The 16,815-nt window shown below is 47.7% G+C and overlaps 1 protein-coding gene across 6 annotated transcripts in view; it reads right to left on the minus strand.

Moving 5' to 3' along the window:
• The window catches only part of fyco1a (FYVE and coiled-coil domain autophagy adaptor 1a), a 261,315-nt gene that overhangs the window by 46,179 nt on the left and 198,321 nt on the right, over positions 1 to 16,815 (minus strand). For all 6 annotated transcript variants that reach the window (XR_005460614.1, XM_038796694.1, XM_038796689.1 and 3 more), the window contains one exon: positions 12,094 to 12,304. Coding sequence is in view for 5 of the 6 variants with exons in the window: in XM_038796694.1 (XP_038652622.1) it covers positions 12,094 to 12,304 (211 nt within the window). In the remaining variant the exon portion in view is untranslated. The remainder of the gene's footprint in view (positions 1 to 12,093; positions 12,305 to 16,815) is intronic.

Raw genomic sequence — 16,815 nt, forward strand, 5'->3', positions numbered from 1 at the left:
CCTGGAAAGATAGAGAAGAAAGGCCTATCACGGAGGCATCCAGGACTGTGTTGGATGCCAGGAGGAGGTATTTTTAAATTAAAAAAGAGGGCTTGGAGGTTGTGTTTGGTGTAAAATGTTCCATCAATACGTCTATGATAGGCGTTTCATAATAGTAACCAACCTCAAGCCTTTATTGGGACCTTTTAAAGAGGATAAGACAATTCCCCCTTCTACCTCCACTTGGATACAATATTGGGCCCTCATACTTGTAGCTTATGAATATCTTTTAGAGCACCGCCCTGTAACCCGGATAGCTAATGCCGATACCTTGAGTTGCCCCCCCGTTGCGCACAAGCCTGGCTCCTTTACCAGGGTTGGAAGAGGTAGCAATGACCTCTGGTCATTGAGGGGCTGGTTTAGCTCACTCGGCTAAATAGCTGGCTTTTAAAGCAGACCAAGCAGGCCAGCAGCACGGTTCGATTCCCGTACCAGCCTCCCCGGACAGGTGCCGGAATGTGGCGACTAGGAGCTTTTCACAGTAACTTCATTGAAGCCTACTCGTGACAATAAGCGATTTTCATTTCAAATTTTTTAAAGTCTTTGCCACTGTCCACAAAGCAAATTAAGGACTGTACGCAAAAAGATTCAGCCCTGTATAAACTAAAGTACATGATATTGAATGGTGGATTCAGAGGAGAACCCTGAGAAGAAATGAAACCCTATCTAACTAAGAAAGATGAGCTCAGTGTTGATGACGGTATCAGTCTCTAGGGGTTCCCGTGTAGTTGTTCCATTCCCAGGGCAGCGTATAATACTTATAGAACTACACAATGGTCACTCTGGGGTATCAAAAATGAAAATACTCACCAGAAGCTACACCTGGTGGCCCGACCTTGACTCGGACATCACTGACTTGGTGAGACAGTGCAATCTATGCCAGGAGAATCAAAAACTCTCTCCCTATATCCATGGGAGTGGCCTGACAGGCCATGGGAGTGAGTGCAGGCGGGCTTTGCCGGGCCTTTTATGAATTGCATGTTTTTGATTCTGGGGGATGTGCACTCCAAATGGTTGGAGATTCACCGCATCAGCTCCACTGCCTCCCACGCTACAATCAATAAATTATGACAGTGTTTCTGCACACACGGAATACCGGAAGTCCTGGTTTCCAATAATGGCACTGCCTTCACCAGCAGTGAGCTCCAAAACGCCATGCTATCCAATGGCATCAGGTACATCAAACAGCACCTTATCATCCGTTGTCAAATGGGCTGGCGGAACGGGTGGTGCAGACTTTTAAAACTGGCGTGGAGAAACGACCTGCGGCATCCATAGACACCAAACTGACATGATTTTTATTCAACTATAGGACCACTCCTCACACACCCAGCGGAACTGTTAATGCGATGACGGCTTTGTACAAGACTAAACCTACTGTTCCCGAACCTGGCGGAGAGGGTGGAGTCCCAACAAAATCAGAAAAGAAATTATGACTCTGTAAGAACAGAAAGAACATTTGAAACAGGCGATCAGGTTTACGTGAGAAACGGAGAAAATGGGGTCAGTGTCAAAGTGAAGGCCCAGGGTAAGGTCGTAAAGAAACACCTGAACCATCCCAGGAGCAGGGAGTCCGCCCCCGAGCAAGCCTCGTTACAGTCACTGAGGTGGCTGCCGTTAGTACCGGGCAACAACTCGAAGCCCACCCAGCGCCCGTCCTTCCGGATAACGGAGACACGGATTCTGAGATGGAAGCAGAGGAAGCTGGTGCCTTGACTGAGGCAGATCCAGAAGAAGAATCCGGGTCAGTAATTCTTTGGCGTATCCTCTGGAAATGAAGGTCCCTGATTTGGTTCACACCACCAGATCCGGTCCCATCCTCGACTGATCTCAGACCCATCGCCACGGGGCGGAGCAGCGGGGGTACTGAGGGAGAAAGGGGCTAAAAGGGGGAGAGATGTTATGGTGGCCACAAAGGACACGGGGATCATCAATAGATCCCTCCATGGGATTTGTGGAATATGAACTTCCCTATTGAGTGGGCAGGAGCGCGCCCAATAGAAAACAAACAGCAGGAGTTTAAAACCCATTGCTTCAACCTGGCCAGTATTCTGTAGGTCCCTGGGCTTGGATTTGTGCTCTGGAAGCTGAGGCTGTGGCCTTTCCCATTATATAAATAAACGGATATGGTGTCGGAAGACTGGACTTGGCAAGATTATTACAACAGCCAAAGCTTGATTGGAGGTGGGTTTTAAGGTGTGTCTTAAAGGAGTAAAAAGAGGTAGTGAGGCAGAGTTTAGGGAGGGGCTTCCAGAGTTTACGGCCTAAGTAACTGAGGCACAGCCACCAGTGGTGCAGCAAGGAAAAGTGGGTGTGTTCATGAGGTCAGAATTAGAGTGCAGATATCTTGGAGGGTTGTGGGGCTGGAGATGATTATAGCAACAATAGGAAGGAGGGATTTGAAACTGAAGCTTGTGTAGGTCAGTGAACATAGCGGATCAATGGGACTTTGCTCAAATAAGGACAAAGGCAGAATGTTTAGGTTACTTCAAGTTTATGGAGCGAAGGATGTGGGAGGCAGGCTCGGGGTGTATTGGAATAGTCAGGCATGGAGATATCAAAGGCACAGATAAGGGTTCCCAACAGCAGTTGCCAGGGAGAGAGATGGAGTTGGTAGCTGGGGAAACAGAGTATGTAGCAGGGACCAAGGACAATAGCTTTAGTCGTCCCAATATTTCTTTGGAGGAAATTTCCGCTCATCCAGTACTAAATGCTGGATAAGCAGTCTGATAATTTTGAAACAGGAGAAGAGTCAAGAGAGGGAGTGGTGAGGTAGAGCTGGGTGCTGTCAGCATACATGTCAGCATATGGCGGCAAAGTGGTTAGCACTGCTGCCTCACACCACTAGGGACCTGGGTTCAATTCTGCCCTTGGATGACTGTCTGTGTAGAGTTTGCACGTTCTTCCCGTGCCTGCATGGGTTTCCTTTGGGTGCTCTGGTTACCTCCCCAGTTCAAAGATGTGCAGCTTAGGCAGATTGGCCATGCTAAATTGCCCTTAGTGTCCAAAGATGTGCATGTTAGGCGGAGTTACAGGGATAGGGTTGGGGAGTGGGCCTTGATAGGGTGTACTTTCAGAGGTCAGTGCAGACTCAATGCGCCGAATGGCCTCCTTCTGCGCTGTAGGGATTTTATGATTCTACGTGAAAATCAATACTGCGTTTTCCAGGATGTTGCAGAGAGGAAGAATGTGGTTGAGGAATAAGAAGAGGCCAAGGATAGCTCTTTGAGGGACCCCAGAGGTAAAGGTGCAGGAGGACAAAGAAAACCAATGCAGACAATCCAGCTTAATTAGATAACAATGGAGCTGGATGACAGAGGCGAAGCACCGGAAAAAGATGGTATGGCGAACCATGTCAAAAGCTGCAGACAAGTCCAAAAGAATGAAGAGGGATAATTTACCTTCGTCACCATCACATAGGATGCAGGTTAGGTTGACTGGTCATTCTAAATTGCCCCTCAGGATGTGGTTGCAGGAATAGTGCGGAGGATTGGGCCTAGGTAGGGTGGTCTTTCGAAGGGTCGGCGTAGACTTGATGGGCCGAATGAACTCCTGCTCCACTGTAGGGATTCTACAATAAGGACAGTTTCCATATTGTGGCAGAGGCACTTGATTGGATGGATCAAATACGGAGTTCTGGGAAAGCTGGCATGGATTTTGGAGCTGACAACATGCTCGTAGGACTTGAGAGGAGGTTAGAGATGGGACTAGCATTTGCAAGGACAGTGGGGTCAGGGGTTTTCTCTCACCTTTCCATCCCCTCCTCTAACACTGCTTTTTCCGTCCCATCCTCCCTCACCTAGGACCCTTGCCCTACCTCCCCCAGTTATCCACCCGACCATTGCTCCCCCACTCTTCTCCCTTTGCCCCACTTAGTCCTTCCTACTTTTGCTATTTTCCTTCCCCCATCCCTCCGTACATACACCCTTACCTAATTGCTCACTTTCTCCTTTTCTTTTCTTGTTCACCCCTACCCCTCCATCATTCTATCCTTCTCCTCCATGTCAACCCCCCCACCCCCCACACCAAAATTTATTGTACTGTTGTCATTGGTTTTAGCTACTCCAGCTAATTTCTCAGAGTTCAAGTTCCACTCTCTTGACTCTTTCCGCTATCCGTTTGCTCTTCTCTCTGGTCTTTTTACTACAGCCTTCCCTTAGCTTTGGTTCAATGGTCCCCGGCCCTTTAACTCTGTCTGCACTAATGACTACTGTTGGTTTCGACTCTTGATATGTCATGGGGAGCCATGTGAAAATTCAACATTCCTCCCCATGTTGAAACTCAACAAGTAACATTTTGTTACTTTTCTGATTCAGCAAATGTCCAGTCAATTCTTCTCTGATAACTTCCTGTGTTCACATTTCTGATGCAAATTGCCTATGTAAGCTTTTCACTTTATAACAACGCCCTCTCTCCAATGGAGGTACTACAGTGCCATCACTGCCTGCATCATGCAATTGCAAGTTGACAAATTTTTAATCGGTGATTTTGATTTCCATCATAACTGTGGACAAGCCCTGGTCCAATTATCTCTGCCCTCAAATACATGACTCAGTAACTACACTTGACCTTGATGCCCTCCATGCAATGCCACTGTTGACTGAATAATATATTCATATATTATATATGTTAACATATTACACCAGCCTAGGAAAACCTCTCTATATTCAAACCCTTACTTCGCCAAATCCCACATTTTCACACTACACCATTATAGAACACTACAGCGCAGTACGGGCCCTTCGGCCCTCGATGTTGCGCCGACCTGTGAAACCATCTGAAGCCTATCTGACCTACACTATTCCATTTTCATCCATATGTCTATCCAGTGACCACTTAAATGCCCTTAAAGTTGGCGAGTCTACTACTGTTGCAGGCAGGGCGTTCCACACCCCTACTACTCTCTGAGTAAAGAAACTGCCTCTGACATCTGTCCTATATCTCTCACCCCTCAATTTAAAGCTATGTCCCCTCGTGTTGGTCATCACCATCCAAGGAAAAAGACTCTCACTGTCCACCCTATCTAACCCTCTGACTATCTTATATGTCTCTATTAAGTCACCTCTCAGCCTTCTCCTCTCTAACGAAAACAACCTCAATTCCCTGAGCCTTTCCTCGTAAGACCTTCCCTCCATACCAGGCAACATCCTAGTAAATCTCCTCTGAACCCTTTCCAAAGCTTCCACATCCTTCCTATAATGTGGTGACCAGAACTGCACGCAGTACTCCAGGTGTGGCCGCACCAGAGTTATGTACAGCTGCAGCATGACCCTGTGGTTCCGAAACTCAATCCCCCTGCTTATAAAGGCTAGCACACCATATGCCTTCTTAACAGCCCTATTAACCTGGGTGGCAACTTTCAAGGATTTATGTACCTGGATGCCGAGATCTCTCTGTTCATCTACACTACCAAGAATCTTGCCATTAGCCCAGTACTCTGCATTCCTGTTACTCCTTCCAAAGTGAACCACCTCACACTTTTCCGCATTAAACTCCATCTGCCACCTCTCAGCCCAGCTCTGCAGCTTATCTATGTCCCTCTGTATCCTATAACATCCTTCAGCACTATCCACAACTCCACCGACCTTCGTGTCATCTGCAAATTTACTAACCCATCCTTCTACACCCTCTTCCAGGTCATTTATAAAAATGACAAACAGCAGTGGCCCCAAAACAGATCCTTGCGGTACACCACTAGTAACTGAACTCCAGGATGAACATTTGCCATCAACCACCACCCTCTGTCTTCTTTCAGCTAGCCAATTACTGATCCAAACCGCTAAATCACCTTCAATTCCATACTTCCTTATTTTCTGCAATAGCCTACCGTGGGGAACCTTATCAAACGCCTTACTGAAATCCATATACACCACATCAACAGCTTTACCCTGATCCACCTGTTTGGTCACCTTCTCAAAAAACTCAATAAGGTTTGTGAGACATGACCTACCCTTCACAAAACCGTGTTGAGTATCGCTAATCAACTTGTTCTTTTCAAGATGATTATAAACCCTATCTCTTATAACCTTTTCCAACATTTTACCCACAACCGAAGTAAGGCTCACAGGTCTATAATTACCAGGGTTGTCTCTACTCCCCTTCTTGAACAAGGGGACAACATTTGCTATCCTCCAGTCTTCCGGCACTATTCCTGTCGACAAAGACGACATAAATATCAAGGACAAAGGCTCTGCAATCTCCTCCCTGGCTTCCCAGAGAATCCTAGGATAAATCCCATCTGGCCCAGGGGACTTATCTATTTTGACATTTTCTAAAATTGCTAACACCTCCTCCTTTTGAACCTCAATTCCATCTAGCCTGGTCGACTGAACCTGAGTGTTCTCCTCGACAACATTGTCTTTCTCCAGTGTAAACACTGACGAAAAATATCCATTTAATGCTTCCCCTATCTCCTCTGATTCCACACACAACTTTCCACTACTATCCTTGATTGGCCCTAATCTTACTCGAGTCATTCTTTTGTTCCTGATATACCTATACAAAGCCTTTGGGTTTTCCTTGATCCTATCCGCCAACGACTTTTCGTGTCCTCTCCTCGCTCTTCTTAACTCTCCCTTTAGGTCCTTCCTGGCTAACTTGTAACTCTCAAGTGCCCTAACTGAGCCTTCATGTCTCATCCTAACATAAGCCTTCTTCTTCCTCTTGACAAGTGCTTCAACTTCCTTAGTAAACCACGGCTCCCTTGCTCGACAACTTCCTCCCTGCCTGACAGGTACATACTTATCAAGGACACGCAGTAGCTGTTCCTTGAAAAAGCTCCACATTTCGATTGTACCCATCCCCTGCAGTTTCCTTCTCCATCCTATACCTCCTAAATCTTGCCGAATAGCATCATAATTTCCTTTCCCCCAGCTATAATTCTTGCCTTGCGGTATATACCTATCCCTGCCCATTGCTAAAGTAAACATAACCGAGTTGTGATCACTATCACCAAAGTGCTCACCTACATCTAAATCTAACACCTGGCCGGGTTCATTACCCAGTACCAAATCCAATGTGGCCTCGCCCCTTGTTGGTCTGTCTACATACTGTGTCAGAAAACCCTCCTGCACACACTGCACAAAAACTGACCCATCTATAGTACTCGAACTATAGTATTTCCAGTCAATATTTGGAAAGTTAAAGTCCCCCATAACAACTACCCTGTTACTCTCGCTCCTGTCAAGAATCATCTTTGCAATCCTTTCCTCGACATCTCTGGGACTATTCGGAGGTCTATAGACAACTCCCAACAGGGTGACCTCTCCTCTACTGTTCCTAACCTCGGCCCATACTGCCTCAGTAGACGAGTCCTCAAGCGTCCTTTCTACCGCCGTAATACTTTCCTTGATTAACAATGCCACACCCCCCCCTCTTTTACCATCTTCTCTGTTCTTACAGAAACATCTAAATCCTGGAACCTGCAACAACCATTCCTGTCCCTGCTCTACCCATGTCTCCGAAATCGCCACAACATCGAGATCCCAGGTACCAACCCATGCTGCAAGCTCACCCACCTTATTCCGGATGCTCCTGGCGTTGAAGTAGACACACTTCAAACCAGCGTCCTGCTTGCCGGTGCCCTCTTTCGAACTTTTAACCCTATCCCTGACCTCACTACTCTCAACATCCTGTACACTGGGACTACAATTTAGGTTCCCATCCCCCTGCTGAATTAGTTTAAACCCCCCCGAAGAGCACTAGCAAATCTCCCCCCCAGGATATTGGTACCCCTCTGGTTCAGGTGAAGACCATCCTGTTTGTAGAGGTCCCACCTACCCCAGAATGAGCCCCAATTATCCAGGAAACCAAAACCCTCCCTCCTGCACCATCCCTGTATGTATAGCCATGATAGGTACATTCTCTAAAACAATAGGCAGCCATTAACACACTGCCCTCTTTCTTGCAGAAGATCACCTACAACTTGATACAGGTGACTGAGAAAGCCATCCATGACTGCTGTCAAATTATTGTAATGTAGTGGAGAACATTACAATACCAACAAAAAATAATCTTGGCTGCAATCAAACAATTTGAGATTCAGAGGGCATATCAAAAAATGCTGAGAACTTAACCAGCAGCCCAAAATGCCGAACTTGCAATTAATGTGTAAGTACTACCTGATTCCGAGAGATTGGTCCTTCTTGGTTGTTAGTGCCACAAGTTGCTGGGCAGATTTAGCACGGAGGGTGACCAGAGACTGAAGCAGCTCAATATCAGAGTAGGGTCCTACAATAACTGCATGACCCTACTTTGAATGTTATTCATCACATTAAACAGTTCTGGCACATGTTCCTGACACCCAGGACAAAATGGGGATGGGGGTCCACATTTATAGCTTGAAATGACTGCCCGCTTCCTGTTGTAATACAAGTGTTAATAGGAGGACAAAGCAAAACTAAAGGACAAGTGACAGAGAGCTCTTTGGTGGTTGGGGGGGGGGGGGTTGCGTGGGGCAAAAACAAATAAAAAAAGGGAGTAATGATATCTGCTTTCTGCTGTCTTATTCGAAGCTCAGATGCTTGTAGAGCATCTGAAATCATGGCACGCCGCGATCCAATTTCTAATCCACTGGGAATTTTTAATATGCTTTGGAATTAAATTTCACAATTATGCAGGTGGAATTCTGCCACCCTGCCTGTAGACCGCTGATACAAAAGTGGTCATGAGGGTCGGCACGGTAGCACAGTGATTAGCACTGTTGTTTCACAGTTCCAGGGTCCCAGGTCCGATTCCCGGCTTGGGTCACTGTCTGTGCGGAATCTGCACGTTCTCCCCGTGTCTGTGTGGGTTTCCGCCGGGTGCTCCGGTTTCCTCCCACAGTCCAAATATGTGCAGGTTAGGTGGTTTGGCCATGCTAAATTTAACTTAGTGTCCAAAAAGGTTTGGGTGAGTTACTGAGATAGGGTGGAGGTGTGGCCTTAAGTAAGGTGCTCTTTCCAATGGCCGGTGCAGACTCGATGGGCCGAATGGCTTCTTTCTGCACTGTAAGTAAGTAAGGAGCATGGGAGTTCTCGCCTGGGTGCAGGCAGAAACACAGCATGCAAGAGCTGCTCAGTATCGTCCATAAATCTTTTGGCTGTTAGTCCCTGATTGTCAGTTATTGCAACCCAACAATTCAACATGGGGCTGGATTCACTGTTTTTGAGACTAAGTGTTAACGCCAGTGGAGGAACTGTAGCGCTTTACAACGGAAAAATCTGTGCCGAACCCTCACCCATCTTGCGACCGATGAGGGGCTGGCGATGAACTGCAGCAGTCGCGCCGTAAAACATGCCGCTGTGAGCGGACCCAACCTGCCAAATATTGCCCCCTAGCCTCCCCCACCAGTCCCCTCAGCCCTTATGGAAGCCCCTGATGGTTGGCAGCACGTCTCCTGGCTGACTGTGGCTGCACTGGACACAGTCCGCTGTCGCCATGCCGGGTTCCCGACCGCTGAGACCACAAGTGAAGCACACTGTCGGAAACTTGGCCCATCAGCGCCGATGAATCGCTGAAGCCCCGGAGAATTGAGGGGCAGGCTTGCTAATGATATGTCAACCATGCTTAAACGCTGTGGTGAATGTAATATATGTTAATATATATGTTAATTCACACTGTTGTTGTAAGCGCAGTAGTGCAGTCCTACCACTAGGGGGAGTAGCGCTGGGAGCACTTAGGAACTTGTACTGGGCTCCACCCTTGGTTCCGCCCACGACTCCTCCCCCTAGTGCAGCTGTATAAGTACCCATGTCCAGAGTCAGCCTGGGTCACTACGGGTTCATCGACAGGTAACAGGCTGGCTCTGAAGTAGGTCGATTAAAGTCTAGATTCAAATCGGAAACACGTGTCTGGTGAATTGATGGTTCCATCAAACGCTGCGCCGCAAGCGCTGCATTTACGCGGTGCCGGAGGATCCCAATTTGGCATCAAACTGGTGCCGACCACGATTGTGGCGTTGGAGGCTTTTCTCCACTCAATCACGTTTTGTGATTTTTGCCGTCGGCCAATCCCAGCGCCTTGGGCGCTTTGCCTGTGAGCAAAGTTGGCTACTCAGCTTCCCACAGAAGCCCTTTCGCCAGACTCACGTTTTTCAAAGGTAGTATAAATCGGCGCCAGCGTGACCACTTGCTGGCTGGAGGAGCCACTGAATGACAGGAGGCCTTGGGTAAAGGGTGGCTCTCGTTAATTGTATGGAAATAGGGCTTAAGTGGTGATAATTGGTTTCTCACCAAGCTACGGCGAGATCCCGATTTTGCCGACAGGAGCAGGCCGGTTGCATCTCAAACCGTTTGGCGCCTGGCGCGGTTCATGTTTCTCGCCTCTCCCGCTATTCACAGGCCTCATTTCACCAATTTCTTTTCTGCAAGTATTTTGAGCGATCTGTGGGAATTTGGTGGACTGAATTCAGTCGTAGGGTGATGAATTGACATTGGCAAAATCTATTATAAATATTGATACGAATATTATAAATCAAATTAGAATTTCCAACTGGAAAAAAGCTGACAAAAATCCAACATCAGGGAGTCACCATGCAGATTGATGCATAAAACGTAAAGCCGCCAGAGTCCCAGGTGACCATAGGCTGCTTTCCCCTTTGAGAGGAGAGCTGACTGGTGGTGATTTAACCTCAGGATCACCACACCTCAGACGAGGGGCAAAGTTAAGAAGGAGGGGCCTTCATCCGAATAACCTCAGCCGATACGGGAATTGAACCCGCGCTGTTGGCCCTGCTCTGCATCACAAACCAGCTTCCAACCAACTGAAAAAAGACCTGGGGGCGGGACTCACTGACCCCCGCCGGATCGGGGGGGGGGAGCGGAGCGGCATGAATCCCGCCCCTGCCGGCCGCCGAATTCTCCGGTGCTGGAGATTCGGCAGGGGTGGGAATCGCGCCGCGCCGGTCGGTGGCTGCCCGCGGTGATTCTCTGGCCCGCGATGGGCCGAAGTCCCGCTCGTTCTATGCAGGTCCTGCCGGCGTAAATTGGAGTAGGTCCCTTACCGGTGGGACCTGGCGGCGTGGGTGGGCTCCGGGGTCCTGGAAGGGGGGGGGCAATCTGGCCCCGGGGGGGGAGATGGCCTGGCCCGCGATCGGGGCACACCGATCCGCGGGCAGGCCTGTGCCGTGGGGGCACTCTTTTCCTACGCGCCGCTCGTGTGGTCCTCCGCGATGGCCGGCGCAAAGCTGAACCCCCGCCGTCAGCCGCTGACGCACATGCGTGGACCCGCGCCAGCCGGCGGAGTCCCTTCGGCCCCAGCTGGCGCAGCGCCAAAGGCCTTCCACGCCGGCCGGTGGGGCGCAAACCACTCCAGCGCCGGCCTAGCCCCTGAAGGTGCGGAGGATTCCGCACCTTTGGGGCGGCCTGACGCCGGAGTGGTTCACGCCACTCTGCCCCGCCAGGACTCCCCGCCCGGCCGGGTATGGGAGATCCCGCCCCTGAATCTGTTTTGGGGTAACCCATCGGGAGTGTTTTGCAGTACTTGCTGGTCTGCGGGTGGTAACTCTTAACAAAAGAAAATTACCAATTTGCTTGGTTCTGTGCTTGTTATTGGCTATGGACCAACGTGAGTTCCCATTTGTATAACAAACGGAGCAAGCTTTGATCAGTTCAAATCGGCTTGGATATTTCCTCGAAGATTGCCCGATTTCTTTGGGGGATGAAACATTTGGGAGGTTAGGCACAGGCCATTGGAATATCTGTGGGTATTTTCTGACCTTCTGTCATAAGTTCAGCAGTAAGAATACCATTGTAATCAGACAGTGATACCATTTCTCTGAGATCGCCACCAATTTTCTATTGGAGTTGCAGTGGGGATGACAAGAACACCACTGGCATTCTAACCCCGGAGACTTAATTATACAGAATAAATGTGCAATACAAAATGAGAAAAAATATAGGTTTTGAGAATAATCATGATACAAAATTAGAAATATGAAACTATAATGTTTTGTTGTCTACGATGTGATTAGTTTAAATTTAGTTCTGTATTTGAAATTCATCTCAGCATATGTCAAATTGAGTACCTAGTAACAGTATAAGCAACAATCCTATTTGAAGTTGCAATTCCTCTTACCTTGCACTGTTCATATGGCATTTCTTCAGATTCTTGATAAACAACAGAAAATGAGATGCTCTTTGGATCAGAAGAAAAGACCCAGCTAATGGTCAAACCACATTCTTCAACAGCAATAGGGATGAGACTGTAGCAACTGGACTTAACAAAGAGTTCTCTCTTGTTGTCTCCAAACTGTCGAATCTCATCCACCTTGAGGGGTATCTTGAGCCTAAGATGGAAAAAAAAGTAGGTTTGTCCTCCCAACAACAACTAGCAACTGTATATCACTTGTAATGCAGTAAAGCGTCCCACGATGTTTCAAAGTGGCACTTTCAAACAAATATTGGCATCATAGAATTCCTACAGTGCAGAAGGAGGCCATTTGGTCCATCAAAGAGGGCGTGTAAGAGGATAGCTTCCGCTACTGGGACCTATGTGGAGTTTAATAAGAGCGAGGAGGTCTCACCTTCCATGTTCTGGGAGGCCCTTAACCTGAGCTATCTCCCGAGAGGCTGCCTGTCGCTTCAGCTGGTGAGCCAATAAACAGCTGGCCGTCTCCCCATACTAGTATAAAGTTCCTCTCGCACACGAAGCTGGCTATCCGCTTTCCCCATTAACACCAACTCAAACTCCATCTGGAGCTTCTTCCTCTCCACCAACAACTCTATCATTGGGGTATCAGATTATCAGAGGGCAACAGCACCACATTCAGGAGTCTCCTAATGTTGGCTGACAATTGCCGGCCCTTAGCGAATCCTGTCTGATCCTCGGAAATCATTCCCAACAAATCTGTTGGGACATATTTAATAATTCACTGTCTCAGGGTGGTACTGTCAGTGACGTTGGTGCAGACTTCCATTTCCTTAATCCTGAAGAAGGGTATAGATCCCGTGGAGTGTGGGTCATGTCGGCCCATCTCTCTGTTGAATGCAAACGCAAAGCTGTTGGCAAAGGTATTGCCAACTCGCTTCCAAGCGAGAGATGGGCCGATATGACCCACACTCCACGGGATCTTTACCCTTCTTCAAGATTAAGGAAATGGAAGTCTGCACCAATGTTGCTGACAGTATCACCTTGGGACAGTGAATTGTTAAATATGTCCCAACAGATTTAGCCCCAGCTCCGTCGCAAATTTCACCGGGACTCCATCCAGGCCCAGTGCCTTCCCAGAGGGCTGAGGTGGAAGTAATCATCTCCATGGGCACGGAGAAAGTGTTCGAATGGGTGGAGTGAGGGTACCTTTTTGAGGTACTGGGGCCTAGGTTAATTTCATGGATTAGCTTGTTGTACAGGGCACCACTGTGAGCATTCTCACCAATGCATTAAGTTCGGGGTACTTTCGGTTGTATAGGGGTACAAGGCAGGATGTCCGCTTTCCCCGTTACTTTTTACTTTTGCAATTGAGCTATTGGCTATCGCACTTAGGTTGTTGACCGGGTGGAAGGGTATGGAGAGGGGAGGTAGTGAGCATCAGCTGTCCTTCTACAGGGACAATTTACTGTTGTATATACGAACGTGATATCTAATGTGGGAAAGACATTGGAGGTGCTGAGAAAGTTTGGTTCCTTTTCCGGATATAGATTGAATGTGGACACGAGTACGGTTTTTCCGATGAACCCTCCAGGACAGGGAGCTGATCTGGAGAGATTGCCGTTTCAACTAGTTTTAGGTACCTGGGGATACAGATGGCTCATGATTAGGCCTTGCTGTACAAGTTGAACCTGGCCATTCTGAAAGAGAGGTGAAGGTGGATTTAAAAAGATGGGATGCCCTCCTGTGATCATTGGCTGGAAGGGTCCAGACGGTTAAAATGAAGATCCTTCCATGGTCTTCCAAGAGTCTTCCAATCTGTCTGCCTAAGGCATTTTTTAGTAGGATTAACAAGCTGATCTCGACCTTTGTGTGGGCAGGTAAGACCCCTTCCCCGGGTTCGGTGGGTGTCCCTACAGAGAGTGTGAGACAATCGGTGGGGTGGCATTACCTAATTTGATGAATTATTACTGGGTGGTGGTGGGTAGTGCGGGCATGGGTAATAGACCCAGGGTCGGTTGGAGGAGGCTTCTTGTATAGGGTCGAATTTTAGAGCACTGGTGACTGGTCCTCTTCAATTCTCGCAGGAAGTACTCTTCAAGCCCAGTGGTAACCACAGTGCCGAGAATATGGATCCAATTTTAACAGCATTATAAGCCGGAATCTGTGTCACTAATGGCGCCAACCTGTAGGAACCATAGGATTATTCTGGCCGGAATGGACTCGTAGTATAGGATCTGGGATAGGAAGGGGGGAGAAAGGTTTAGTTGTGGAGGGTAGGTTTTCTGGGGTGGAGGAGCTGGTGAAGAAATTCCAGCTTTTGTGGGGGAATGGGTTTAGATATCTACAGGTATGGAACTTTGTTCCCGAAATCGGGGTTCTGGGTTAGCGACATGGCTGGGTTTCTCAGGCTTGAGAAAATTAAGTTTGCCCTGAGAGGATCAATGTTAGGGTTCGTTCGGAAGTGGCAGACGTTTATCGACTTCTTTGGGGAAAACTAAACTGTTAGCAGATACGATAGGACGGGGGGGGGGGTTAGGGGAGTTAGTTTAGTTAAGTTCAGGCGGGATCAGTGGGAGGAGATGGAGGGACTGGGGAATTGTGTGTATAAGCCAGGGCAGTAGATGGAGAAGGAGAGGGCTTCACTGGAGAAGGTAAAAGGAAAATGGGAGGAAGAGCTGGGCTGTGATTTTGAGGGGGGGGGGGGGGGGGGGGGGAATGTGGAGCGAGGTGTCACATAGGGTTAATTCTATCTCCTCGTGCACAAGACTGAGTTTGATTCAGTTTAATGAAGTGCACAGGGCGCACATGACTGGGACTTGGATGAGTGGGTTCTTTCCTGGAGAATAGGTGCGAGCATTGTTCAAGGGGGCCAGCGAATCACTTGCATATGTTTTGGTCTTGCCCTAAGTTGGTTGAGTTCTGAGCTTCCTTCTTTGAGACTATGTTAGAGATTTTGTGGGTTGCAGTGGAGTCATGCCAATGGCTGGCTATCTTTAAGATATCGGACGAGCCGGGACTGCAGGAGGGAAAGAAGGCTGATCTCCCAGCCTTTGCCTCTCTTATAGCCCGGAGGCGGGTTCTGCTTGGGTGGAGGGCATTGGAGCCACCTAGGGTGATGGCATGACTGGGGGACCCGTCAAGCTTTTGCATTTGGAAAAAAAAATCAAATAAAAAATACGCCATTAGAGAGATGGAGGAGTTCCATTCAAGGTGGATGCCGTTCATTTGCTTCTTTAAGGATCTGGCAGTCATCAGCAAATAAGGGGAAGGGGTGGGTAGATGGGGAGTAGAGGGAGGATGGGGGGGTTGGATAAATTAGGGAAATATGGGATTGGTTGGCAGGGGTATCGTTATAAAAGTCATATAAAGTTGGTTGTCTGTGGCAGCACGGTGGCGCAGTGGGCTAGCCCTGCTGCCTCACGATGCTGAGGTCCCAGGTTCGATCCCGGCTCTGGGTCACTGTCCGAGTGGAGTTTGCACATTCTCCCTGTGTTTGCGTGGGTTTCGCCCCCACAACCCAAAGATGTGCAGGGTAGGTGGATTGAATACGCTAAATTGTCCCTTAATTGGAAAAGAATGATTTGGATACACTAAATTTTTTTTAAAAAGTTGGTTGTCTGTTTTGTATGTTGTAAAATTGAAAATTTCCTGAAATAAAAATATATTAAAAAAATACATTTTAAGGAGCATCAAAAAAGGAGAGAGAGTTGTATTTGGATTTGCTTATAGCCACATGTACCGAGGTACAGAGAAAAGTATTTTTCTGAGTGCAGCTCAAACTGATAATTCAGTACATGAAAAAACTACAACCTAATATGGCAACACAAGGTACACAATGTAAATACATAGACTGAGACATCAGGTGAAGCATACAGGGGTGTAGCATGAGTCAGGTCAGTCCATAAGAGGATTGTTTAGGAGTTTGGTAACAGCAGGGAAGAAGCTGTTTTTGAATCTATTCGTTTGAGTTCTCAGACTTTTTTTATCCCCTGCCCGATGGAAGAAGTTGGAAGAGTGAGTGAACCGGGTGGGAGGGATCTTTGATTATGCTGCCCACTTTCCCATGGGAAGTGTAGATAGAGTCACAGCTAGGTTTAGGGAGACAATTTAAGCGCTTAAGGCCGAGGCAGCTGAACACATGGCTGGCAAAGGTAGAGCAATTAAAATCAGGATAAAAGGAGGCCAGAATTGGAGGAGCGCAGCAAACCTGGGGGTTTGTAAGGCTGGAGGAATTGCAGAGATAAGGCAAGGAGGAGGTGGGATGGGATTTAAAAACAAGGTTGAGAATTATAAAATTGAGGCATTGTCAGATTGTAATCCAATATAAGTCAGGTTTCACAGCGGTGAAGAGTGAACGGGATTTGATGCAAGTTAGCATGTGGCAGCAGAAGCCTTCAAAGTGAGCAGAGGTCACCCACGCATAAATCAATGTAAACTGTACTACTCAGTGCTTATTTAATTTAACAGAATTAAGTGGTGTTTATTTTTCTTTAAACGTTTGGAGGACATTGTGGACAGGGGGAAATGTGAATGCTCAGACTCCATTTGTTAAGGAGCTGATGTCTGATGTGCATGACTAAGCATATTACTGTTTAGTTACAAGTTTCTGCTCAAAACAATTGAGATCTCCAGAAGAAATTGAAGAGGAGTCAGGTTTGGATTATTGAGTTTCAGATTTGCTATTGATTTCTACTTGTCTCAAAAATA

Source organism: Scyliorhinus canicula, chromosome 5 (genome assembly GCF_902713615.1).
Source record: "Scyliorhinus canicula chromosome 5, sScyCan1.1, whole genome shotgun sequence".
Classification (NCBI taxonomy): Eukaryota; Metazoa; Chordata; class Chondrichthyes; order Carcharhiniformes; family Scyliorhinidae; genus Scyliorhinus; species Scyliorhinus canicula.